The sequence below is a fragment of the Penicillium subrubescens genome, assembly GCF_028828155.1.
Source record: "Penicillium subrubescens strain IBT 31985 chromosome Unknown utg000007l_segment0_segment0, whole genome shotgun sequence".
Lineage (NCBI taxonomy): Eukaryota > Fungi > Ascomycota > Eurotiomycetes > Eurotiales > Aspergillaceae > Penicillium > Penicillium subrubescens.
The window spans coordinates 2,159,610-2,185,205 of NW_026643157.1; the positions used below are offsets into that span (position 1 = coordinate 2,159,610).

Here is a 25,596-nt window from a genome sequence, read left to right on the forward strand (position 1 = left end):
CTTGTTCTGTGGCTCCCTGGCGCCTGGCGAACCTAGTCTAGCACCTTGTGCTTTATTGCTATTCTACTGGGACGGTTATCGACTCGTCCATTCTTGAGGACTCTGCAGCCGCTTCCCTTTTCTTGCCCCTGTTCCTCATCTCCTTCCTCGCAGCAACTGGTCGCCATTTGATCCTTCTAATTGGCGCTTCGGACTAAAACCTTTTGCTTTGGCCCGCCCTAGGGAAAAAAGAGCCTCCGAACGGACCTTATCGCGCGATCGTCCTCCGTACAACCTACATCGACTCCTGTCGCAATCTTCACGACTGTCCTCTCGTCCCTGACAAGCTTGGAGAACCCTTTAACACTACTCATTTACGACTTTCTCTCTACTCCGGCTTGTCGATCTTTGTCGCCTTTCCCCGACCGCTGGGAATCACACCCTATCGCCGTCGATCAGCGGTCGCTTTACTCGACGACGGCACCTGAACCCTTAACCTCCTCCCCTTACGTCTCTTTTTCTCTTTGCTGTTCACCATGGCGGCGACTTTGGATCCGCCTCGGTTGGAAGTCTCAGGAGGTGGTAAAATTGTCGAGTTCGAGTCGGCTTCCATCACACCACCCCAGAGCGCCAACGGAAAGAAGGATGCGCCTGAAGGGGTGCCCTCGGAGTTATCAGATCTTGAGCTGGATTTCAAATCTGCTGCAGGGCCTGGCGAACCTTCGATCAAGCGGGAGCATTCCGAAGAACTGGAGGTCCTTGAAGATATCGAACCCGACCATTACTATGGCGGTGGAAAGATCCCAGTATTCAAGCCAGTGAGTATTCCTAACTTGCAGACTTCTCTCCAGCTGTCATGGCTCAACCACTCCGACAAATCCTCATCTCAAGAGGAGATGCTGCAGCTAGGATAGTGTCACTGACAGGTCATTCATCTTCTCAGACAATGGATCAATTCTCTGACTTCCAGTCCTTTATCAAAAGGATTGACAAGTATGGAATGCAAGCGGGTATCGTGAAAGTGGTTCCCCCAAAGGAGTGGTGAGTGCTTGGAATAATGAAGAATGATGTGGATGGTTGTGCTCATGTCTCCCTCCTCAAGGTCCGAATCACTTCCCCCATTGGACGAGCAAGTGAAAACCATCCGTGTGAAGAATCCTATCATGCAGGAGTTCCATGGATCGCACGGAACATACACACAGGCCAATATTGAACGACAGCGCACATACAATCTGCCTCAGTGGAAGGGCCTGTGTGAAGAAAGTAGCCACCAACCGCCTGCTCGCCGCGGAGAGCGTCGTCGGAACCAAGAACGGGTTAATCGACCAGCTCCTACCCCACGACCTCAGGCTTCTCGCCCTGAGGGTCAGAAGCGTCGACCTGGCCGACCTCCCAAGCGTGGAAATCAAGTCAAAGTCAAGGATGAGCCAACCGATGATGACACAGAGAAGTCTAGGCCTGAAGGCCCTCCAACACCCGTTTCACCTGAATCACTTCCCGTTGAAACCAAAAGCGAGGACTTGAGTGATGGCGAATCTCTTCCGGCCGCCAAGCCCAAGGGGAGACAGGCTAAGTCTGTCACGGCACGTCGAAAGAATAACCGTGGCGAGACCGTTGACCTTGTGGACGAGGAGGCTTTCAAGGAGTTTGATTATCGTATCCACGACAATGAGGATTACACTGCGGAGAGGTGCGAGGAGCTAGAGACCGCCTACTGGAAGTCGCTCATGTTCAACAACCCGATGTACGGCGCAGATATGCCAGGCTCACTCTTCGACGACTCCACCACCACTTGGAACGTGGCTAAACTGCCTAACTTGCTTGATGTTCTTGGACAGAAAGTGCCTGGTGTCAACACGGCGTATCTGTATTTGGGAATGTGGAAGGCGACGTTCGCCTGGCACTTGGAAGACGTCGATCTCTACAGTATCAACTATATCCACTTTGGTGCTCCGAAGCAGTGGTACAGCATTTCACAAGAGGACGCCCCCAAGTTTGAGGCGGCCATGCGCAGCATCTGGTCTAGTGATGCCAAGAACTGCGATCAATTCTTGCGCCACAAGACCTACTTGGTCTCTCCCAGCTTGTTGAAGTCTCAGTATGGTATCACGGTCAACCGACTGGTTCACTACGAAGGAGAGTTTGTCATCACTTTCCCGTACGGCTATCACTCCGGTTACAATATAGGCTACAACTGTGCCGAATCTGTCAACTTTGCCACAGAGCGATGGTTGGACTATGGTCGCATCGCCAAAAAGTGCAATTGCGAAGCCGACAGCGTGTGGATCGACGTGGATGAAATCGAGCGCAAACTCCGCGGCGAAGCCACCCCCGACTACTATGGCGATTATGACAGCGAGTTTGAAGGGTTCGATGGTGCTTCAGATATGCTCACGCCTCCACGCAGTGTGCCTGACAAGCCCTCCACCCGTGGGCGAAAGCGGAAGAATGCGGGTGACGGGCCGCGAACCAAACGACTCAAACTCCACCTCGATGGCCCGCGGAAGATCCCATGTCTGCTCTGCCCGAATAATCTCGATTATGAGGATCTGTTGCCAACTGAAGGTGGTAAGGGACATGTTCATCGCCGGTGTGCCTTATTCATTGAAGAGACCACCATTCTCCATGATGCATCCGGCAACGAGGTAGTCTGTGACATCGACAAGATTCCCAAGGCCCGCTTGGGTCTAAAATGCCTCTTCTGCCGCGAGGTTCGTGGTGCCTGCTTCCAATGCAACTTTGGCAAATGCACACGAGCCTATCATGCCACCTGTGCACTTCTGGCCGGTGTTCAGGTCGAGCATGGTGCGATTGCTGTCATTGCCGACGACAGTCAACAGTACTCATTACCTAGTGTGGATCTCAAATGCAAATTCCACCGCCAAAAGCGACCCACGGGACTGTTGGTTGAATCATCTGATCTGGATCGACGGGTCATTGAAGCTGCCTGTCGTCTGGTGCAGGGAGATTTGATTCAATTCCAAGCCGACAAGGAGATTAATGGCGCCATTGTCTTGGAGAATCGCCCGGAGGAGCGGAGTCTGCTATTAAAGGTTCTGCCGCGAGGGTAAGTTACTTTTTGCTTGGATAGACACCCGCCCCCACCATTACTGCCACCGAGGGGATTTCATTGCCCAGAATTTCCCGAACAATGCCCACGTCCCATCCAATAATTCCCCAGTTTTGCCCCTCTCGCCCTGTCACCCCAAAACCAAAACGAATTACCCAATACTGATAATTGTCAACAGAGATGTCATTGAGATGCCTTACCGCTGGATGCTGGTGGTACGCAAGAGCAACTTTGTGCCCCTCGCACCAGGCATCCAACCCCTCCCGGCCCACTTAGCGCGCAAGGCCGACTCGAGAAGGGAATTGGAGGCTGCGGTGCCGGTCGCAGGCAGTGCATTTGGCGACAGTCGATCTCCCTATCAGTGGGCTGAATTCGAGACGGTGGATGGAGCTAGGAATGCCTTCGCCCCACCGGTCAGGGTGAACTTGGACAAACTCGAGCAGGTGTGGCATTATCTGGGCACGCAGTCCACCGAGAGTAGGGCACAGTATACGCACAACCCTAGCGTGCCCGTCCACAACCCGCGGGCCAATTTCCTCGACAGCGTCAAGTCGCTTGGCGTGGCTGGTGGTTTCAATGCTCGTGCATCGAAGATCCCCCCCCACCGTCCGTTCCATTATGCTGCCACCGCTCCTGCCCCTCCTTACCAGCAAAATCTTTACGCCCAACACCGACCGCCGCTGCTACAACAAAATCAACATCTCCTCCCGCCAACCTTGAACGCTGTCAATCTCGCCCCTCACCTACACTCTTCCTCCTCGTCATCGCTCCGACCGCCGTCCGCCGCTGTCGCTTCCTCCTCCGCCTCCTCTTCCTTGCAGCACCTTGCCCCCCCCCCCTCCCCCTGCCCCTGCTGCTCCTACTGGTGCTGCTGCTGCTGGACCTGCGATGCCGTCGGCCTTTCGAACTCTTCCGAATTCATCTATCCGCCATGCCCCCTACCCCACGGTCACCAAATCGCACGCTCAGCAGCAGCACCACCTCACCTCCACCAATACATTTGCCAATGTTCGTGACCTCATCGCCCGTCGCCGCCTCGCCCAGATCACCGAGCATGCCAATGTGTTCGCCGGGTATACGATCGTCAGCCCGGAAATGGTGGTAGAGACCCTGTTGGGTCCCATGGGATCGATTCCTCCGATCAATGGCCTCGAAAAACTCGAGCTGGCCATGGCCCAGCAGCGTGTACAGCCTCGGGCCGCCGATGGGACCTTGCTGCCGCCCCAGACCCTCAACATGCGGGCAGATGAGGTCGCTCGACTTCTTCAGATGCTCCGATTCTCGTTGGTGAGTCACCGCGAGCGATTAGATGTCATTCAGAAGAAAGAGTCAGAAGGGGTGAAGCAGGAGATTGTCGACCAAGGGAGTGTTGCCGCGGCGAGGATGCCGGGAAAATACGCCTTTTTGGATCAGCAACGAGCCAAGGCCCCCAACGTGTATCAGTCTCCGTATAACATGCCGTCCGGGCTCTCCGAGTATGCGAAGACCACGTATGGACTGGTTCCGTCACCGGATGATCCGCCCAAGTCAACCCTGGCCAACGACTTTTTTGCCAGCCTCTCCCAGGCGGACAAGGAAAAAATCATGAAGACGTGTGGAAGCTTTGTGCAACGTGCCATTGAGCGATCGACTAGTCATAGTCGGCACAGCTCAACGGCTTCGAATCTACGATTGTCATCGGCCCTTGCACAACAGACGGAGAACCCGACCATTGATATTACAACGGTTGACGATCCCCCGCTCTCCGGTCTAGACCTGCCTTTGCATGCCGATTCCCCTTGCTCCAGTTTTGGTCGGTCGCACATGCGATTCCCGTCGCCCAATGACTTCCCCACTCACGGCCCTGACCCTCAGCCCGATCATCATGATCTATTCGGGGATCAACAGGCCAATACTCGGTTCTGGCAGAACGGGCCGTGGGTCGCCGGCGACGGCAACACTCCCAACGAAGAGAATCGGCCCTTCTTCGGGCCACATCTCTTCGGACCCCATGAGCGACTTAAGCACGACTATGCTTCCTCTGATATGTCTTTGGGCAAAGGGCCTGGCTCCTTACATTCGGTCGACATGGCCGGGTTTGGTCCCGATGTGGCCGATGATCTCCTCACGGGAGGACTCAGTCCATGAACTATGTGATGGACGATTTTCGACCCTCGATTCTCGCCGAGTCCTCCTCGCCTCGCCTCGCCTCGACCCTACCTTGTACCTTCCCATTGTCGACCACCTCTTCCCGCGCTTTGCCTTCCCTGCGACTGTACTGCATTTTCCTCATGTAACGACTTCACTGGACTGACGACTGCATGAATGGGCGTTTTATTCTGCTCTTTCCCCCCATGTTCCCTTGCCGACCTCGATTCACGATCTTTGCGCGTGACACGGGTCATGTTTTTTATGATTTATTCATCTTATTTTCCTGGAGTTGATACTAGCTGGCTGGTTACGACTCAGCGTTTGTTTTTCTTGTTCTTTTTGTTCTTTCCCCGGTTTTTTCCCATCAATGCCCTCTCTTTGGACGCGGATTCCGCTCAAAACGCGACTCTGGTTGAGTGTTTCGACCGGAGTGGCTGTATAGACTTGGATTTCGTCGACATTCTCCTGTTTTTCTCTCCCTCAAAAATCACCCCATCCGCCCCTTTTTCTCTCCATGCCGATTTTCCCTCCTTTCTTCTTTGCCGCTTCGCCTCACCCAACAGTCATCCCTTCTCCCCCCGATCCACTCCCAACTCGTTCGATATTTCAGGGCCTACTTTCGCCCTCCGACTCCGATGATCGATCTAGATCTTCTTCTAGATCTATCTAGATCTGTCTCCTCATGTCCGACTAGATATCCAAACAAGAAAAAATTTTCTCCCCAAAAACCCAGCGGACGTTCCTATGTGCAACCCCCAATTCCATGTTTTGATACCCCCCATTTGCACATTCGCACTCGGGATGCTGGCCGTGTGGCATCGTGGACTTATCTCTCCACGCTATTTTCTCTCCATTGCCCGGCCTCTTCCCCTGTCCCCCCCCCCCCCCCCCCCCCTTTTACTTCCTGTTCTGAGTTGATGTTGATTATCTTGGCGCTCATCGATGGCCCCGTGCGCTCTCCGGGGTGGCCATCTTATTCCGATGTGGCAGCCGTCACCTTCCGGGTGACTTTTTCAATGATAGTGAAAATCAAAAACCGATATTCAACCATGTACAAGCTTAATTGTGTGGATATACATAACTGTAGCGTAGGGAGTACGGAGTAGATGGCTCTAAGTAGGCGATAAGCAAGTCCACTTCAAATCCACTCGGGCGGGTCACGTTTCAAAAGAAGACTGGGGCCACGCGACAGGCGCCCAAGGAAGAAGATAAGTAACGAACTAACTAGTTTAATTAAGTTAGTTACAAGTTAGCTTATCGGGCCGTGACTAACAATTAATTGTAGCATAACTACAAATTATAACTATACTCCGTAAACCTATACTATTACTCCGGAGTAGTATATGTACGATCTACTACTATCTGGTAGTATGTTCTCTTTGAATCGCTCTTGCCACCTTAATCTCTGCCCAGTCTTACCGCCTCTCCCATCGGCTTCAAGGACCCAGAATTCCGTCCGAACATTGGACCCTGATAAGCCATTCCGGCCGTGTCTCACAGTCTCGGACTAGGGCCTGACCATTTTCCACGGTCCTTCTGCCAGCCTGTTTATCATTGGGAGATGCCTTTCTCTCCAGTCCGGAACAAGAAAACTCAAAAGCCAAAAAAGCCCTAAACCTTTTCGGACGCCTCACCGCGCTCTCGCGGTCTCGGACCGCGATGTTATCACGTTTATCATGTCTATCATGCGGGGTTGGCGCCTCGTGGCTTCGTATGCTGGGTGGATTGTTGATTAGATTCTGGAACTGCGGACCTCCTGTTGATGGTCAGCTTCGATTCTCCAGTTTAAATAAGTCAAGCTTCGTCGGTCCTGGTCGTGGTTCCTTTTCCCCAGACTCCCCATTTCTCTTGAAAATCTCCACTTCCGCTTCCACTTCCGGCTCACTAGGACCAGCCAACGGCCCAACAGTGAAACCCTACTCCTCTTTCTCGGCCCTAGTGCGGTAGTGCCTAGTCCTTAGCGTCTAGTAGTGTGCTGCTACTACTTTTGTTCTTCTGTTTGCTTAGTTCTACTTCTTCTACTATTTACTTCAACACTTCCCTCTCGGCACACACTCAACTCAACCATGCGGCAACACTCCGTCGACGCCTCCGCCGACGAGGCGTTGGCCCGCATGGGCTACAAGAGCGAGTTGCCTCGTAACTTGTCCATGCTGAGTATCCTCGGTCTATCCTTCGCCATTATGGCCGCGCCATACGGCCTCAGCACCACCCTGTACATCACCCTGGCCGATGGTCTCTCCGTCACCATCATCTGGGGCTGGGTCTTCGTCACCCTCATCTCGATCGCCATCGCCGCCTCCCTCGCCGAGATTTGCGCCGTCTACCCGACGGCCGGTGGCGTGTATTACTGGAGCGCAATGCTCTCCACCCGCCGCTGGGCACCGCTCATGTCCTTTATCGATGGCTGGTTGACGCTCGTGGGTAACTGGACCGTGACACTGAGTATCATCTTCGGTGGTGGCCAGCTCATTCTCAGCGCGATCCAGCTGTGGAAAGAGGACTTTGTCGCCAATGCGTGGCAGACGGTGCTCATGTTTTGGGCAGTGATGCTGGTCTGCACATTGGTTAATATCTTTGGGTCGCGGTATTTGGACCTGATTAATAAGATTTGCATCTTTTGGACCGCGGCAAGCGTGATCATTATTTTGATCGTTTTGCTTACGATGGCGGATCACTTGAACTCAGGCGAGTTTGTTTTCGCCGAGTATGACTCGTCGCAGAGTGGATGGCCTGCTGGTTGGGCCTTTTTCGTTGGCTTGCTGCAGGCGGCGTATACGCTGACGGGATATGGCATGGTCGCTTCCATGTGCGAGGAGGTCCAGAACCCGCACCGCGAGGTTCCCAAGGCTATTGTGCTGTCGGTCGTCGCAGCCGGTATCACGGGTCTGTTGTATCTGATTCCCGTGCTGTTCGCGATGCCCAACGTGGAACTCCTGCGCCAGGTAGCGAGTGGACAGCCGATCGGAACGCTCTTCAAGGAAGTGACTGGCTCCGCGGGCGGTGGCTTTGGTCTGCTCTTCCTTATTTTGGGTATCATGTTGTTCGCGGGTATTGGCTCGTTGACCGCGGCCAGTCGGTGCACGTATGCCTTTGCGCGGGATGGAGCTATTCCGGGATTCAAACTCTGGCGCCGCGTTAACAAGAAGCTGGATGTGCCTGTGTGGGCGATCATCCTGTCTGCAGTTGTGGATTGTCTCCTGGGATTGATCTACTTTGGCTCCACGGCTGCCTTCAACTCGTTCACGGGCGTGGCCACAATTTGTCTGTCGACCTCGTACGGCCTACCCATTCTGATTTCCATGATTCGAGGCCGTGAGGATGTCAAGCGCTCCACGTACTCGCTCGGTTCATTTGGATGGATCATTAATGGCATCACCGTCGTGTGGATTGTGCTGGCCGTCGTGCTCTTCTGTATGCCGTACACGCTGCCCGTCACTGCGTCCGGGATGAACTACGCCAGCGTGGTGTTTGCCGGGTTTGCGGCTATCAGTGTCATCTGGTACTTTGCGTATGCGCGCAAGCACTTCACTGGTCCCCCAGTTTCCAAGGAGGAAGTGGTGGCTGCAACGGGGGTTATGAACGGCGCTGCGGTGGATACGGAGAATGCTATACTCGAGGTGAAGAAGATGCCCAGCAATTAAGATGATCCACCAGAGTGCAGAGTCTGGGGCAGTTCTACCTTCATTTTCTTTTCTGTGTATACTAATTATATGTGTTATGCAAATATGTCCATCATTGAATATTCTAACCTATTGTATACAATTGTAGAATAATTTAGTCCCCTCGTATATCCTATTCCCCGTATTTCCCTAGTTGACCGTTGGCAGCGGGAATCACAAGTGGCCCTGACGATCTTCTCCGACAGCCGCGGTCCAAATTCCCCCAAACTTCCACCACACGCCCACTTCTCGGCCCTTTCCACAAGGGCACGAGACGCCTTGCACACGCTTCATCCCAACATTTCTAGATGAATATCACCATTCATCTAGTCAATATCCTCTCCTTTCAACTCCGGCGATTGTCGCATGCGTGATCGGGAAAGCATTGCCTTTTCCGACAGGGACCTAAACAGGAAGGACTACCAGAAGAAGGGAAACAGGCACACTAAACGGCCATATCCTCGACGGGACAACATCCAATTTCCCTAGTCGAAAACGCCCCGGCACATACTCGAAAGACTAACCCGCACCCCTTTTGTCCTCCATCCCATTCCGACCATTGTCATTCGTCCTTCTTTCCTTATTCCCTTTCTGCTTCGCCGCGCGCTCTCCATGAGGCTCGTCCACGCCAGCCGATGCCCGACCCCGCTCCCATGAAGACAGGGCAGACTACCGGACCGCTTCTTCTCGCATCAGCATGTCGGATTCAGTAGGTGCGTGATATCCTAATATATATTCAGATGGGTGTTGTGGTTGCGGGGTTGTACTGACGTTGGTTCCGTGGCAGATCGCGTCTTCGTCCATGCCTTGAATACCGTGAAGAGGATTCCCCGGACGGGAACCGCGCGCCCGCCGGCCGCGGAGCGGTTGAAGCTATATGGCTTGTATAAACAGAGCATGGGTGAGTCTATCCTGTGGATTACCTGTCGTTCGACTTATCGAAGGCGGATTGGCTTATAATTGTTGGTAGAGGGGGATGTGGAGGGTGTCATGGATCGTCCGATAGGGAATACCCCGGAGGTACACGCGGAGTGCGAGAAGTGGTATGTTGTCTCATGGCAAAGGACAGGATCCTATCTACACGTCTACAGACTAGATATCTGAACATATTACTGACGAATCCGCTTGTCTTCGCATCAACAGGGACGCCTGGTACGCTCAGCGCGGACTCACGCGCACCGAAGCCAAACGCCGCTACATCGGCACCCTCATCGACACCATGCATCGCTATGCCTCACAAACCCCCGAAGCCCGTGAACTCGTCTCCGAACTCGAGTTCGTCTGGGATCAGATCAAATACAACGCCTCCTCCTCATCCTCCTCCTCCCCACTCAACGCCGTCGGCGTCCCACCCTTATCACAACATCACAGCAGCGCATACGGCAGTATAGGCGGACGACTCGCGCAATCACCCTCCGAACAATATGAAAGACCAGACATGCGAGCAGACGATGCCCGCGACTCACGCCTCCGCGTCCTCAGCCCCGTCAGCCAACCCGAAGAAGAAGAATATTACCGCCGTCGACAATCTGGAGATCCCCTCAACGAAGATGAAATAGAAGACGAAGATGAAGACGAAGAATACGAAGAAGCCCGCGATAGTCTATACGAACCCCCAGACAACGCATCCACAAATACAGATACACATACACACACTGGCACAGACCGGACAACCTCCCACGGCGACCGCCGCGCCCGCTCCCACAGCAGACACAAATCCACCTCCGGCGCCAGCGACGGCACAAGCCTAAACGGCCCGGACTCACAAGACCCCTCCCACCCCCGAAACAGCCGCTGGCGCCGGCGCGTCGAACAAGCCCTCACCAAAATGACGGCGGAAATAGCCGCTGTCCGCGAGCAGATGGAGGCGCGCACATTGGCGCATCGTCGTCGGTCGGGCGTTTGGGCTTGGTTAAAGTGGATGCTTTGGGTTGTTGTAAGGCAGATTATTTGGGATGTGGCCCTATTGGGTGTGTTGTTGATTTGGATGCGGATGCGTGGGGATCGGAGACTTGAGGTGAAGTTGAGGGAAGGGTGGTCTGGTGTTAAGGCGAGGTTGGGGCGGGTTAAGCTTCTTAGGCGTATGCCTGTCATGCCGTAAGTTTGTGGTATGTATACCGGTTGATACCTACCTGCTTCTTGCCTCCTCCTTCATACTACCCTCCTTGCGACTGGTGTGTTGATATTGGATCATCACGATTGGGGATTGGCTGGCTATTTTGCATCTTTTTCGATTTTGATTACCCCCCTCGTTGTCACCATTTGAGGAGTTCTTGTTACACCTGTTACGTATTGTCTATTTTCTTTTGTTCTGTACATATGGGTTCGAATTTGAGGCTCTGGTGTTTTCTTCTCTTTATTTCTTTTCTTTTGGTTTTCCTTTTATCATGTGGTTTGATATTGAGTGTTGTATATTGTGGTCTTAGATATCTATAGACTAAGTAGAGGGGTAAATTAGAAGATGCCTTATTGAGATAAGTCAAGTAGTACTTCTCTGATAACCTCTATTGTGTTCGTAAAATTCTTGGGCAAGAATGTTCTCTAGCATGCTGCTGGGAAGAAGGCCAGACAGAGAGAGACTAGGTAGCTTTGAGCCTCTATGGACACGGTATAGATGCATGTCATAGCTTGTGCCTCAGCAAGCTGATCCGACCAGACAAAAGACGAAACAGAAAGGACTGAAGTTATGTTCCATCATGCATAGGGCCAGTATCATGTATGTAACCCAGAACTCGTTGGAGAAGAGTAATCCTAACAACACCATTTATTTCTCGGTCCCAAGCGACTAGCAGGATATCGAGTTAGATTGTGCAAAGCAAGATACCAAGCACTTCGCAATTCGCGATAAAAGACCACATTTCAAGCGGAAATCATAACCATTCCTGATGCCAATAGATATTTACACAAAACATACACCGAACGAGCACAGACAGAGTAGATGAAACACAAGGACCGCTTGCGCATCTAGTTTAGAACAAACAAATAGGAAAAAAAGAGAAGCCGAAGCCCTGGGCGGCAGTATAGTAAGGGCGGGCGAGGAAATCGGGGATGGTTGGTGAAAGAGGATTGAACCGGGTGAGGAGAGTATCATCTCGATTCTTTTTAGTACTGCGGTCCGGGGTACTGGGCGTACTTCTGTTTGGGGCGCAGGTGGACGGGGACCTGGTTCTCGGGAGCGCCGGGGATGGTCTTCTTCAGGCCCTGTGAGAGACAAAGAGAGGGAGGTTAGCTTGAGTTTCAGATACTCGGATATATATGTGCAATGCATGTGTTGGCTGCTAGCCTCGGTGGTATGTGATATGGACTGGGGATCGGATGCATACCAGCTTGTCGAAGATGCAGCTGTTGAGGGACACCTCGGCCTTGCGGCACTCGAAGAGGTAGTGGTTGTTATTCTCGAGGCAGTCAGCGTGGGCCTTGAACTGGTCGAGGCAGTGGGTGTTGATATCCTTGATACTGTTGTGAGAACGATATCAGTCAGCTGCTCTGCGTATCCCCTCCGAGTCACTGAATCGGCCATTCGATTCTTCCCCAATACACTCCGAGCAAAATACATACACGCTAGCAGCGCAGCGCGTCACCTTGCGCCCCTCCTTCAAGCACTCGATCTCCCCGCGGCCATTAGCCTCGTCCTTGCACTTCATGAAATCGTCGTTGAAAGCCTTGCAGCGGTCGCCAATGAAGTACGCCGCACTGCTCAGGAATGCCGAGGTGGCGCCAATCTCCTCCACCTTGGGGATGTGGTCCGGCATGGGGGTGGTGTCCACGAGGACATGCTGGTTGAACCTGTTGGCCGAGGGATAGCGCGGTTAGTCTTGGTCCTGGCGCGGCGGAACAGCATGGAAGGGGACATTGACGCAGGAGGGAAGCATACTGAGGGTCTCGCTGAGCCATTGTGACGGTGGCTGGTCTGAATGAGGGAGAATGGGAGGCTAATTGACGAGGGCAGTGGACTTCGTGAAGCTGCGGGTTGCGGTGGAATTGAAAGGTCGGTTTCTTTGGGTACCCGCTGATTGGTGGAACGGGAGGGCTGAGGTAAGCACGCTGGTCGCCGGGCAGGGACTTAGATGTAAGTATGGATATAGCCTTGACTGGCGAATGGCAAAGATATAGGCAGACATTATGGTAAATAGGCAGAAGAATATTCTATATGTAGTCTCAAACACAGTTAGGCTATTTAGACTGTTTGCATCTTTCCTTAAAATTCCCCCAATTGACGTGGTCCTTCACAACCATTCCGGCAGGTGTCAAATATCACGTGACCCAAACAAGCACAGCTCCGATGAGGTTCTCTTCTTCATGAAGCTTCCCAGCGCCCATCAGCTCACCTACCCAACCACCTTCTTCTCCAATTGCGGGGGAATGCGATCTTGAGCTCTTCTTGATCTGCATCCGATTTTGTCCGATAAAACGCGACAGCCTTCCCCAATCACGCAAATCAATCCTCAAGAGTAATTGAACGGGCTTTTTTTTTGCGACATTCCCTCGCGCCTCGTCTAAACCATCCGCCATGTCTCTATTCGGCAATACACAGACTGCTAGCCCCTTTGGCGCCGCTGCCAACAAGCCCAGCGCTTTCCCTGCTCTCGGCTCAAGCACAACCACTGGAACCAGTACAGGAGGATTGTTCGGTGGTGCGCCTCAGAATCAACAAGGCACGGCGGCACCCAGCTTGTTCGGCACCCCGGCGACAACCCAGACAAATAGCTTGTTTTCGAGTACCGCGCAGAAACCGGCTACCTCTGCTTTCGGTTCAACCACCCAACAGCAACAGCCCAGCATGTTTGGCTCGACTACCGCACAGAAGCCCGCCACGAGTATGTTTGGTGCCACTGCGCCGCAGCAACAAACGCAACAGCCCGCAGCTGGGTCTGGACTTTTCGGGGGTGGAAGTGCCTTTGGTGCCTCTACCCTGCAGGCCCCTCAGCAACAGCAACAACAGCAGCAGCAGCAGCCGCAGCAGTCGCAGTTCGGACAAACGACTATGGTCCAACCACAAGGTCAGCCACAAGAGCAATCCCTGTCATCGAGCCTGTGGTCTCCTGGCCGTGCGATCACTGGAGGTAAATCTATTCTTGAATTTGAATTCTATCATTTGTCCCACCTACTAACTCGATCCATCATGGTAACAGTACACCGGACTGTCCCGATGCAAATTGCCATCGTTAGGGACAAGTGGGACGCCCAAATCCGATCTTCGCCATTCCGCGCCTATCTCTACAACCATGTCGGCGATGACAATGCCCCATTCTTCCAGCCTGGCTTTGAAGACGACGAGACGAAATGGGAGGAGGCTTTGCGGAAGCGCCCTGGGTCGGGATACGTGCCCGTGCTGGTTAAGGGCTTCATGGACCTCGGAAAGCGCGCCCAGCGACAGAAGGACTTCCTTGCCATGTTGCAGACGCGCCTTCATGAAATTAACAATTGCTTGACCGACCTGCTCTCGCGACATGATCTGAAAATTTCGGTCAAGGTGGCAGATGCCCGCCGAAAGCATATTGTGTTGAGCAAGCGATGCCTAGCCCTGGCGGCTAAGACGCAAATGCTGCGCAATCGTGGTTACGCCATGGATGACGCCGAGGAGGAGCTTAAGAAAAAGCTGACCCAGCTAGAGCGTTCCGTCTTCGACCCGTCTCTAAATGGTCGCGGCGAGGAAATTTGGGCTCGCATGCTAGCCATTCACGAACACTCGAAGCGTCTTCAGGTTGAGATGGACCGTGCCGGGGCAAACGTGACTACGAATGGGGAGGATGAGATTGATGAGCAGACCATGAAGACAGCCAAGAAGGTGGGTTTATCAGCTCAACAATATTTCAACTCTAATTCAGCCACTAATCGCTGTCGTTGCAGATTCTCGACGATTACCATGCTCAAATCCAGCACTTGCAAAAGGAGATGGAGGTAGTAAAGAAGGATTTTGAAGAGGCGCAGAAGCTGGGTGGAAAGTAGGACGGCTTTTTGCTAATGCGCTTGGATCCCCTTGGATCCTTGATATTTGTATCTCTTCACATCGGAGGACTTGAATGATCATTGGGCATGGGAGCACTGGCGTTCTTGGGACGATCACATAATGCATAGTTGAATACAATCCTTCAAATCTGATGGATACCGTTGTTTCTGTCCTGTCCTTGCCTATTTAAAATCGTAATGTTCGAAGAGAGATTAGACTAAAGGCATATCTATCTGATCGCTGGTCCTCGGGCTGGTTCGAAGTGGCATCTTGCCATGGTCAATTTTCCGTTCCTCTATACTCAAAAACAAAAATCCAGATGAAACCCGGCGTATACAATCCATAATAATACATCATTTGAGATTGATCTCATACAGCAGGCCAGAATAGCATTGAAGTGCCATCAACGCAGAAAATCATAAAGATTTTTCTTGGTTATTCCCAGCTCAGCTGATATATCTCACAAACCCCAAATTCAAGAAAGTCCATAATTTCCAATCTCTGAAAACGCACGAAAAGAAGGCAAAAGTGGTTTGACGGTCATGGCGCAATGAAGGGTAGAGATGGGTGGAAGGGCGCGGTGATGCGCTTAGAGAAACTTGCGGGCGAAGTCGATGGCGAAGGGGGCTGGAATACGTTAGTCTATGTGATCGAGAATATGGGAGAACTATTGCAGTTTGGAGGACTTGTCGAGGATCGCGCGATTATGAGAATTGACTTACAGAGGTAGAGGAGGATGCCGCCGAAGACAGCCATCTGGACGGTCTGGCTGGCCTCAATCTCACCGGCCTGGTCAGAAGTCAGTATTGTTCCATGTAAATTTCATGCTCAAGCAGTAGCACATACCCGGATCTCCTCCTTGGAAAGCTGTTCTTGGCCTAGACGTAGACGATGCATTGTTAGGTAGCTGTGGGATGGAGTCTTGTTTGAACGCATGATTGCGAATTTTGTAGGTTGAAGTGAGTTGAAGAGTTGAAGAGTCGAGGTACATACCTGGAGCGAACATTTTGAGTTAATAGAAAGGTCGTTGATGAGCCGTGTTAGAGTGAGAGAATAGGTAGGGAAGTGAAGATTGAAGTAATGTGAAGACCCGCGGAAGTCGGGCGGACTTGGGGAGGGAAAGAAATCACGGGAGCACAGACCAACACTGTCTCCTTCTCTGATGCCCGCCTCTACCTTTTGCCTCTACATCTTTCTGCTCCCCTTTCCTGCTCTTACCTTTCTACAAACTCCTGAAGCTCTCTCCTGGCATATCTAGAGCTGTTTTTCATATTCACAAGAGCGAAACTCACTGACACTTTCCACGTGCGATCCATCTCTCGGAGAGAGGCCTCCGGAGCCTACGTCGATAACCACCGCCTCTGCTCACTCAACGTCGTTTGACTCTCCCTCCAAGCGTCACTCGACAATCATCTGTCTCTACACCTTTTTTGAAGTCCTTTCTCTCTTTACACCAACATATCCATTGAAATATGTCTGCTTCACCCGAACACCAGGCCGGTTCGGCTGCGGCCTCCCCGGAGCCCGAAAAAGTCGCGACCCCAATTGCCGCCGACGATGACGAGGCCGAGCAGCCTGCAGACCCCATCGCTGAAGCCGGCGATAATGATGATGACGATAACGAAGGTGGCATCTCCGATGACGAGTCGATTCTGTCTGAGGTCGATGAGGCGCAGTTTGAGGACTTCAACCCCGAGAACGTTGATGTCGAGGATCGTCCCCAGCTGGCTATTGATGAAGAGAACCTGAAGCTGATTGGTCGCCATAAGCGCAAGCGTGCTGATGATGGAGAGGGTCGCTCGCGCCGCAAGGAGGGTCGCCGTGAGAAGAAGAGCCGTCGCGCGCAGGATGAGGATGAGGGCGAGGATGGATCTCGTCGCAAGGAGCGCAAGAAGAAGGAGGCCTCGCCTGACACGGATGAGGAGACTCTAGATCCCGAGACTCGTGAGTTTTATCATTGGTATTGAAAGGTACACTGGTTTCAGTTCGGGCTAACAGATTGGGATACTCTAGGTCGTCGCCGTGCTCTTGATCGTGCTATGGATGAGGCGATCCGAAAGCCTGGAAAGAGGCGCTCTCGCAAGCAAGACGGCATTGTACGAAATATTGGATGCAACGATGTTTTATGCGCTCGCTAACCGTCTCAATAGGACCTTGAAGCTATGGCCGATGCTGAAATTGAAGACATGCGAAAGCGCATGACCCACGCCGCACAGATGGACGCCATTAGTCGTCAAGAGGGCAAGCCCGCTATGCACAAGCTCAAGCTTCTTCCCGAGGTTATCATGCTCCTCAACCGCAACCAGTACATCAACAGTTTGGTTGACCCCGAGATTAACCTTCTCGAGGCCGTCCGATTCTTCCTCGAGCCCTTGGACGATGGCTCTATGCCTGCATACAATATCCAGCGTGACCTGTTAACCGCCCTCGCCAAGCTCCCCATCCAGAAAGATGCTCTGATAGCCAGCGGAATTGGCAAGGTCGTTGTGTTCTATACCAAAAGCAAGCGTACCGAGCGACGCATCAAGGATATGGCTGAGAAGCTGCTGGCTGAGTGGACACGGCCAATTCTCCAGCGCAGCGATGATTACTCGAAGCGCGTTTTCCAGCAGGCTGACTTTGATCCTACGTACGTTTCGTTATCATTTTCTCCATGCGATATCCATCATGTTTACTAATAACTCTTTTAGCAAGATCATCAAGCGCACCCAGACTCCCGCCGAGATTGTTGCTGCTGAAGCTCGGGCTCGCGAGAAGCTTCCTCCGCGTCTTGCCAATCGTGCCCGTGTCGACCGCACCAATGTCACCTACACCATTGTGCCACGACAGACTGCAGTTCAAGAGAGCAAGTTTGCGCGACCGCTTGGCAGCAGCGGCGAGGACCGATTCCGCAAGATGCAAGCCCGTAACAATGCGGCGCAGAAGGGTTCTCGTCGGTAAAATCGGATCGTCTCTCATATTTTCATACTTCTTTCTTTTCTTCTGTTTCTTTTCAGGGTCTCCTATCGTTATCGGACGACTTCCAATTTTTTTTCTAACATGGTGCGCCTGGCGTTCGGCATAGGTTGGGATCTTTTATTCTCTGAGCTTGAGGGCGTGTACTTAGGTTATCTGTGCCGCAACAAAGATTAACATTTCAAATACTCCACCTACTACGGAATGGAACCAAATCAGTTTCACCACTTCGTTCAAGTAGATCTTCTAGAACCCTATTTTGAAACACGTTCATGCATATCTGATTTACCTAGCTCTTTCCAAACTATCGCGATACCTTGTAACGAGGAGTCATACCTTAGGTGGTAGCAGTTCTTCAACGAACTATAGGATTTCTGGGGTCAGGTTTACCAGGTTCATGATATATCCAACCCAGTTTGTCCACATATGAGAACAATAGCCATATATATATAGCATTGCATTTCGCAGCACGAGCCGGTCACACCACAGTTGGCAAATTCCTCATGGAGAAAGGAGCAGTTCGAGAGGCAAAGGACCGAACTGGAGCAGAATCGGGCATTAATGCATGCCGCGGGGTATGGGCATCGGCTCGAACTGAATTCTTCCAGTCTACGGTCCTCTTTGCCCAGCTATTGCAGCCTTCCATCCAATGGCCTGTTAGAACCGATAATCTACGTTGAAATGGAAATCTTACAGAAGGGCGAGGCCTTCAAACGGATTGATGGGAACATGAAGTTTTCCTACGTCCAGGTTTTTGCGCAGCAAGACGGCATGTTATATTCCGGAAAATGCGTGAATCGATTAGACATGCCAAAGACGTTGGACGATCTTCAGGAACTCAAGCAAATTTCAACCGAGGATAGAGGTCCAGAAGTCAATACCACCTGGTTAGCAGTCTATGTGAAAACACCAAGTCTCCTCGCGTATGCCAATGGAAATCCTGAAAAGCAAATCAGTCGCGAAGTTGAGACATGCGAGATTCTTCGCAAGAATCCCCATCTGAATACTGCAATCTATTATGGTTACATGGAGACTCATGGTCGAGTTTCTGGGCTGTGTTTCAAGCGATATACTTCCACGCTACTGGAGACAGTCAACCTCAGCACCTTAACAATGTCGCTTTCGTTTCAAGTTCCTGTGGATCCGTGAAGGAGCATATGAAACGTGGACTACAAGGCATTTTAGCGGCCATCAAGCATCTCCACTCGCTTGGAATTGTTCATAATGATATCAACCCTGCAAACATCCTGCTTGACGAAGACGGTACGCTTATTCTCAACGACTTTGATAGGTGCAGATATATCGAGGAGTCATTGCACAATACCGCTACCAAAAGGACGCACCACTGGCATGACTCTTCTGTTGATATTTCGCTTGCGAAAAACGACCTTGACGCTTTCAAAGAGCTGACTATTTGGCTGAATGGATCGGCAACTGAAGAATTCCTTTTTGAATGAAGCGCTTGTTATTAAAACACCAACATCAGAAGATAATTTTTACCTTATGCCTGGGTCCCTCCTGCACTTCATTGATGAAATATCCGACTGGAGTTCCATCTGTTGGAAAATAATACGTTACATACTGATGAAGGGTTATTTCAGATGTGGTCGAAGAAAGAAAACCATCAAGAGGGCTAAGCGAGGGTAGTCTACTTCCTGCATATTGACCCTGCGTAGTCTAGGTATACACCTAATAATCTTCACCGGGCCCAGACCTTCAGCACCCTGAGCTATCTCGATATGAGATCCTAAAAATCGTGCCCTGTGAGCCTATTAGTAGAGTTACTTTGCTCAGCTATGACACCCATGTCACGTCTTCAATAGTCCAAGGCTATAGCTGCCAACAACGCTTTACGCGATACTATCGATCTCGCAGCAAATCATGTTGAATGGTGGCATTAATCAAGGAATCCAAGTTGTTGGGATTTGAAGCGAGGTTGCCCGGCTTTGCAAAGACAGCGGTTAACCAGAGTCAGCAGGGGGTTATTAAGAGCTTTACATAGATATCAGTTGAATAATGTAAAAGGAATCCCAACAGAATGAGACCCTCCTCAGTCACTGTTTAAGTTAGCCGAAGGACATGAAGTCTTTAATTCTAGACTAACCCTGGTAGGGTGTTGTATATCTGCCGTCGTGATGACACAATTTATCGGTGCCCTGGCATTTCTGGCTCACATACTGTCTGAAGATTATGTTATCCGAATCATCAATTTAGGCCCCAGATGAGAAGTGAGGAGTGATTTGGGTACCTACCTTGGCAAGTGGGTAGGTTCACACAGTGCCCTGGGCAATTTTCTGCAACAGAGATAGAAACACCTCATCCTAGTTTTTCCAACTTGACCTGTCCTTCCTACAATCTTAAATGATGGACCTATGCTTCGCGATGTATGAGTTATAGCTGGCGCTAAGTCATTTCTGGCGAGCATGGCTGAAGCACTGGTCGTAGTTGGTGCTATCGCCTCAACGGTCCAAGTCGTGGAATCAACTACCAAAGTATTCAACCGGGTGAAAAGTTATCTACGAAGTGTCAAAGAGGTCCCGGAAATGCTGCGCTCTACTCATCTTCACCTGCTTTTCTTCATCCAATCTTTGCAACGAGTCCAGGCCCATATCGATCATCACCACTTCTCTCCTCAGGACTCCCCCATGCTCCAGATGATCATCGATGAATGCGCCTTACAGATGGTCTCACTTGATAAAATCGTGACAAATGTGACAGCAGTGGACGGTGACTCAAAGATGACCAGGAGTCGCAAAGCGTTGGAAAGCTTGAAACAAGAGAAAACTCTAGAGAAGATCCTCTCTGTATTATCCGACTATATTGAGAAGCTGTTGCTGTTCCAGACCGCTGTTACTTCCGGCAATACGATGGCAAACACGAAGTTAGTCCTGAGTCAGTGGCAACATTCTGCTTACATGGAGACGATAACCACTACTATGAATACTCTGTCATCGAGAAGTGGAGTTTTGGTTGATTCCACAGACACACTAGCTGAAGGCATCCCACTGCGTGTGCTCACAAGAAGGCCTGCATCACACTCCAAGCGAAACAACAAACGCCAATTCGCATACTTTATGGGACTTTCTCGACTCGGCCTATTCTGGGCTTTAAAAATGGACCTAGATATAACGTGGGGAAACTACGGTTTCTCAGTCACCCTAGTCTTCACGTTCAACAACTGGTCAAAAATACTTCACCTGGGTTCCAACTTTTTTACAAATCGCATGTGCATCAATCAGATTCTGAATCATTTTGTAAGGAGTTATTGGAGCTTTTTCGTGCTGGAATAGTCTCTCCATGGGATGTTTTCCCAGACGGGCTGACTTGGATTGAGGTACGTTCAGGAACTTCAAAGTTCAGGAAAAAGTCTTCCACTGACATGGTTCAGAGAATGTTGAGCTATCCCAATCGCGATATTGACTTGGTTGTTGCGTTTCTGAAGCTGCTGTGTACATGTGGTGCGCCTATGCATACAAAAGTACCGTAAATTATTACGTCGCCTACAGCGAGCCTCTCTTGACTTTAGAGACTAAGAAGCCCAATCGGTCTAGTCTTTTATCATATGTGGCTGGTTGGAACAAAGTGGGACTTCACTTGAAGTTACTCAAAGAATTACAGACTGTAGGTTATGATTGCTCGGCAGACATGTCCTGTCATTCCCAGGTGCCTCTGAAAGCCCTTCTTAGTTCATCTAGTCGAGCGTTCATCCAACCACCGTTGTCTATGTCTAAAGAGGAGGTCTACGAGCTTCCAGCTACATATGGAGAGCCATTTCTCCTTCAGTTTCTTACTGAATGCTCTAAAAATGCTTGTGGTGAAACTAAATGCTATGCCACTCGGCGTCATGACGGTTTTGTCTAATTGCCAACTTCATGTACAGGCGTTTGGGGGCAGACTCATCTGATAGACACCATCCTCTCTGGATCTGTGGCCGAACTCTCCACATTTTTGCAAAACCCCCAATCGCTTCAGGGAAGCAACTCTCTTGGACAGACCGCAGTCCACATGGCTGTTCTACGACCTAAAATTCTCTCCATGCTGCTCGACTTATCTCCAGATTTCGATTCCTGTGACATTCAAGGCAACAGCCCATTGGTATATGCTGCAGCTTATGGCTGTCTAGAGTCAGTTATGCTTCTTCTGAGAGCCGGTGCAAAGCCTTTGAAAGATCAACATCTGGAGTTCTTGCGCCACGCTATGCAGCGGGATCGATGGGATATGATGACAGAGGCACTTCGGTTATTTCGTGCTCATAAATATTTTTCTCCGGATTTCTTACAAAACGAAATGACCAATCTCATTGCCAGCACTTGGAGTGCACGTGTCAGGCACTCTCAACCTGAGCGCTTCAGAGTTTTGCTCAAGCTAGGTGCAGACAAGCATGCAGTAGTCAAGCATGAGTCTCGCCCTGGCGAGGAAAGCACGTTACTTCATGAGGCATATAGCAGGGAAGCGGCAATTGCCTTGTTTGATGCAGGGTTTGAGAATGTTGATCGATTCGATTCTATAGGCCACAGTCCGCTTATGGAAGCAATCTGGCAGCGCCAGTATGATGTCGGCTACGAAATCCTGACACAAGGCTGCAAGATCAATATACGAAACCACATAGGACGATCCGCATTGCACACAGCATATACCAGAATGATATTCCGTTCTTTTCCAAGCTATGCACAATCGGAGTATGAGGTTTCCTCAGCCTCTCTACGAGTTTGTTCAGATGATCTTACATTTATTGCGAAACTTCTTTCACATAATGCAGGTATTTGGAGTCCTGATAACTGTCGCTGTCCCTGCTCTCCCGGTGGCTGCCCCCCTTTTCTTCGGCTACCACGGGATCAGACCAGCTGTTATTTTGCAATGACCGAAGGAGCGGCCTATATTTGGATCTTGGAACGGCTCTTGATGGTCCAAGATCTTCGGGGACCAGCCGATGCCTACCGGGCAATGCAGCATATCGACCGTCTTAGAGAGTTTGGATCATCTGGCATGACTCACGTATGCTGCAAAAGATTGGCACCGATAATTTCTTGCGTCTTTATGATAAAAGGATACATGCCGGCAGCAAGGAGATCGACAAGATTCTCGAGGCGGAGAAAGGGCTCGCTTCAGAGCTTGATAAGAAGATGGAGCAGAGTATGAGAGACCAAAACCAAGATTCGGTCGAAGAGAGTTGGCTCAGCATGCTCGTTGATTCTATGTCCCCAACCGATTATTACAACAACAGCCATGGTGGTTTGAATGGGAGCCTGCAACAGGGAGAGTCAAGCATGAGCATAACACAACTCATCTCGGGGCCAGTCTCGAGGCCGTTCGTGATGCAATGAACGAAGAGAGCAGACATTTCTTTATGATAGAAGAAAGAATGACCGATTTTGGGAGGTTCAACAACACAGAAAAGCTCCACCACACCATATCTACACTGCATGGGTCGAGTGGTTCTATAGAAACCGCGCCCTATATAGTCATAACTATCCAATCCCGATTGACACTGCTTGGTAGGAGAAGAGAAAATATTGGGCAGCTCGGCAGGCTGAGGTTCTCGAAGGGCTTTTTTGAAATTCTAGCATTTAATGAAGCGATACTGATTGTTTAAGCGCGGGTCTGTCCCTCTATTCTTTCAAATCATCATGGGAATCATAGTTACTATAGGGCTCATTCTCTGAGATTTTTAAACCAAGAAACAATTGAAATGCAATCTTAGAGCCCGTTGGTGTGCGTATGGTGAATGATCCCAGTCAGATCACAGAGTCAAGAGTGGCTTTTCACATCATATCCAATTCCAATTCCTGGGAGCAAAAAGTAAGAGCTTGGAGGTCTCAATGCACGTTCTATCGACTAGACCAGACAAAAAAAGAAATGGGACAAGCCAGGATCGAACTGGCGACTTCACGATAGCAGAAACTGGAGTTTTACTTCAGTCGTGCACTCTCCCAGCTGAGTTATTATCCCATTCTACAAATGCAGCAGGAAAATAGACCATTATTAAACAAATCCACACACGAACGCGCCACGGAGCATGGCCATGCATATCGATCAGATCATGTTGATGCGATGATCTGTGCCAAGCTTTCGAAACTGGACCGTGAACGGCCCACGGATCTGAAAATGATGAGCCGCGTTCTACAATTGGATTGATGAGCATAATACCATAGATTATACTTGAATTGATTGGAATTGCGACGTGACAATTAACACTCAATATACCACGAAAAATCAGGGGGAAAAAAAGTAACATCGTGGGGATATATATCATTCATTAGAGTAGAGAAAGAGATCCCAAAACCAGCTTGTGAAGTATCATACAAAAATATAGCAGGGAGACTTTTGGCTCGCATGAACCGTTTGAGACATGGGGTGAAAAAAAAAGAATTAAACACCCGGCAAAAAAAAATGCAGAAAATATGTGCGAGGGTTAGACAAAAAGGGAAGCCAAATGGTCCAGCCTCTTGGAAGAAACCCTAATCCTGTCTCGCAGTCTATTGTGGGTTCATAAAGCCTGATAGGCTCTGGGGTGGTTGAATGGATCATCATTCAAGGGGCAACATTACGCTAGGAAGTAGCCGTGTTGATATGAAATGGTGTGGCGGTGCCACATGAGAAAAAGGCAAGGCAGGCCTGTCGCTGTCGCTGTAGGCATGCAGATTTAAGCCTGCTTCTTGTCCTCGGCCTTCTCGGCCTTGGGCTCCTCCTTGGACTCGGGTTCGGATTCAGACTCGGAATTCTCTTCAGCCTGAGAGTCCTCGGAGTTAGACTGTGAAGCCTCCTCCTTCGCCTCGTGCTTCACATGGAGGGGTTGGTGCTTAGACTTGAGACGCTGCTCCTCCGCAGCAACCATATCCTTCCAGAGATCACCCTGGTCCTTGTTGCCGGCATGGACAGGAGCAGGCTCTGCAGCATCCTCAAGCTGCTGCTTCTTATTCTTCTTAGCGGCATCAAGGAGACCACGACCCTTGCGCTGATCGGAGATCTCGAACGCCGCAGAAGCGCAAAGCACCGCCAGAGTCAGACCCTGAGCATACACACGGGCCTGGACGATCTTCTGCTGACCCGACAGATACGGGTTGCGACCGACCAGGACGAATGAACCGATCATGGAGGCGATCCAGGTGGCGCCGACAATCTTGTACTTCTCCCGACGGGCGAAGGCGACAGCGCGGTCGGTGAAGCTCAGACCGCGCAACTCTTCAGCGTGCAGACGGTCTTCACGGTTTTCGTACCACATCCTGGTGGCATTTTGCTGCTTCTCGAAATCCCGGGAGGCGTGGTCGGCCGCGATGATACCGACGAAGGTACCGGATGAGGTCACCAAAAAGGCTTTCATGGGGATGGTGAGGTTACGGATTGTGTGGTATCGTCGCGCAGCGAGCATGACGCCCGCTGCACCGCCGGCAAGACCAAGAAGGCCACCGATAGTGCCGCCCTTGACCACGGAGCTGTTGAGAAAAGGGGATTGTCAGTATGGCATGATGCGGGAAAGACTCGGAAAGGATTGGAGGCCGCTCTGCCTGCCAGGGAATCATCATACCGGTAGTGGGCGTCTTCTTCTTCCTTGGTGAGCAACTTCATGATGAATGTGTGGTGTGTGGGTATGTGTGATGTATGGAAAACAGAATGAGGGGATGATTGGAGAGGAATTGGGGCTTTTAAAAGTTGTTGAGGAAGCAGGACGAGCAAAGGCCGAGAACCCGAAAAGCAGATAAGCATGACGTGACCAGTGACCACGCGGGATCTGCTGCGGCGTTCTGTCGGTTCTGTCGGCCGGCTGAACCTCGGACAAAGTTCGGATTCCACTCGCATCTCTGGAATCTTAAGGGTTTCTGTCGGGGAACGTGACGATGACGTTGGTTGAA

General features: G+C 51.0%; 10 protein-coding genes across 10 annotated transcripts; 7 read left to right on the forward strand and 3 right to left on the reverse strand.

Annotated features, from left to right (window-relative positions):
- Window positions 1-515: 515 nt before the first annotated feature.
- Window positions 516-5,176, forward strand: N7473_010554 (putative jumonji family transcription factor; the record flags this gene model as incomplete). The annotated part of the gene is made up of 5 exons (XM_057156493.1): window positions 516-797; window positions 923-1,020; window positions 1,082-3,046; window positions 3,228-3,809; window positions 3,871-5,176. 5 exons carry the CDS (start codon window positions 516-518, stop codon window positions 5,174-5,176), a joined length of 4,233 nt encoding a protein of 1,410 aa, XP_057005148.1.
- A 2,069-nt stretch (window positions 5,177-7,245) lies between these two features.
- N7473_010555 (putative GABA permease) lies at window positions 7,246-8,823 on the forward strand (the record flags this gene model as incomplete). The annotated part of the gene is made up of 1 exon (XM_057156494.1): window positions 7,246-8,823. One exon carries the CDS (start codon window positions 7,246-7,248, stop codon window positions 8,821-8,823), a length of 1,578 nt encoding a protein of 525 aa, XP_057005149.1.
- A 138-nt stretch (window positions 8,824-8,961) lies between these two features.
- On the forward strand, window positions 8,962-11,292 carry N7473_010556 (acyl-CoA-binding domain-containing protein). The gene is made up of 4 exons (XM_057156495.1): window positions 8,962-9,554; window positions 9,629-9,742; window positions 9,812-9,884; window positions 9,985-11,292. Exons 1-4 carry the CDS (start codon window positions 9,539-9,541, stop codon window positions 10,940-10,942), a joined length of 1,161 nt encoding a protein of 386 aa, XP_057005150.1. The 5' UTR covers window positions 8,962-9,538; the 3' UTR covers window positions 10,943-11,292.
- A 308-nt stretch (window positions 11,293-11,600) lies between these two features.
- N7473_010557 (coiled-coil-helix-coiled-coil-helix domain-containing protein) lies at window positions 11,601-12,811 on the reverse strand. Its single transcript, XM_057156496.1, has 4 exons — window positions 12,716-12,811; window positions 12,400-12,627; window positions 12,165-12,297; window positions 11,601-12,042 (listed from the first exon to the last, which is right to left on the reverse strand). Exons 1-4 carry the CDS (start codon window positions 12,733-12,735, stop codon window positions 11,944-11,946), a joined length of 480 nt encoding a protein of 159 aa, XP_057005151.1. The 5' UTR covers window positions 12,736-12,811; the 3' UTR covers window positions 11,601-11,943.
- A 540-nt stretch (window positions 12,812-13,351) lies between these two features.
- N7473_010558 (putative nucleoporin) lies at window positions 13,352-14,790 on the forward strand (the record flags this gene model as incomplete). Its single annotated transcript, XM_057156497.1, has 3 exons — window positions 13,352-13,904; window positions 13,974-14,629; window positions 14,692-14,790. The coding sequence occupies 3 exons, from the start codon at window positions 13,352-13,354 to the stop codon at window positions 14,788-14,790; spliced, it is 1,308 nt and encodes a 435-aa protein (XP_057005152.1).
- A 590-nt stretch (window positions 14,791-15,380) lies between these two features.
- On the reverse strand, window positions 15,381-15,727 carry N7473_010559 (uncharacterized protein; the record flags this gene model as incomplete). The annotated part of the gene is made up of 3 exons (XM_057156498.1): window positions 15,381-15,418; window positions 15,514-15,580; window positions 15,638-15,727. 3 exons carry the CDS (start codon window positions 15,725-15,727, stop codon window positions 15,381-15,383), a joined length of 195 nt encoding a protein of 64 aa, XP_057005153.1.
- A 536-nt stretch (window positions 15,728-16,263) lies between these two features.
- N7473_010560 (transcription factor SPN1) lies at window positions 16,264-17,731 on the forward strand (the record flags this gene model as incomplete). Its single annotated transcript, XM_057156499.1, has 4 exons — window positions 16,264-16,735; window positions 16,805-16,887; window positions 16,942-17,420; window positions 17,482-17,731. The coding sequence occupies 4 exons, from the start codon at window positions 16,264-16,266 to the stop codon at window positions 17,729-17,731; spliced, it is 1,284 nt and encodes a 427-aa protein (XP_057005154.1).
- A 696-nt stretch (window positions 17,732-18,427) lies between these two features.
- N7473_010561 (uncharacterized protein) lies at window positions 18,428-18,895 on the forward strand (the record flags this gene model as incomplete). The annotated part of the gene is made up of 1 exon (XM_057156500.1): window positions 18,428-18,895. One exon carries the CDS (start codon window positions 18,428-18,430, stop codon window positions 18,893-18,895), a length of 468 nt encoding a protein of 155 aa, XP_057005155.1.
- Window positions 18,896-22,603: 3,708 nt separating this feature from the next.
- N7473_010562 (uncharacterized protein) lies at window positions 22,604-23,070 on the forward strand (the record flags this gene model as incomplete). The annotated part of the gene is given in 2 exon segments (XM_057156501.1): window positions 22,604-22,741; window positions 22,756-23,070. 2 exon segments carry the CDS (start codon window positions 22,604-22,606, stop codon window positions 23,068-23,070), a joined length of 453 nt encoding a protein of 150 aa, XP_057005156.1.
- Window positions 23,071-23,904: 834 nt separating this feature from the next.
- N7473_010563 (HIG1 domain-containing protein) lies at window positions 23,905-25,396 on the reverse strand. Its single transcript, XM_057156502.1, has 2 exons — window positions 25,272-25,396; window positions 23,905-25,179 (listed from the first exon to the last, which is right to left on the reverse strand). The coding sequence occupies exons 1-2, from the start codon at window positions 25,310-25,312 to the stop codon at window positions 24,390-24,392; spliced, it is 831 nt and encodes a 276-aa protein (XP_057005157.1). The 5' UTR covers window positions 25,313-25,396; the 3' UTR covers window positions 23,905-24,389.
- Between the last annotated feature and the right edge of the window lie 200 nt (window positions 25,397-25,596).

Coding starts and splice junctions, on each gene's coding strand:
- N7473_010557 (XM_057156496.1), bottom strand. CDS start 12,735: ATGGCTCAGCGAGACCCTCA. Junction 12,298..12,399: donor ACGCGCTGCGCTGCTAGCGT/GTATGTATTTTG, acceptor TTCTCACAACAG/TATCAAGGATATCAACACCC. Junction 12,043..12,164: donor GCTGCATCTTCGACAAGCTG/GTATGCATCCGA, acceptor TGTCTCTCACAG/GGCCTGAAGAAGACCATCCC.
- N7473_010563 (XM_057156502.1), bottom strand. CDS start 25,312: ATGAAGTTGCTCACCAAGGAAGAAGAAGACGCCCACTACCG. Junction 25,180..25,271: donor GAAGAAGACGCCCACTACCG/GTATGATGATTC, acceptor TTTTCTCAACAG/CTCCGTGGTCAAGGGCGGCA.
- N7473_010556 (XM_057156495.1), top strand. Junction 9,743..9,811: donor CTTGTATAAACAGAGCATGG/GTGAGTCTATCC, acceptor AATTGTTGGTAG/AGGGGGATGTGGAGGGTGTC. Junction 9,885..9,984: donor CACGCGGAGTGCGAGAAGTG/GTATGTTGTCTC, acceptor TCGCATCAACAG/GGACGCCTGGTACGCTCAGC.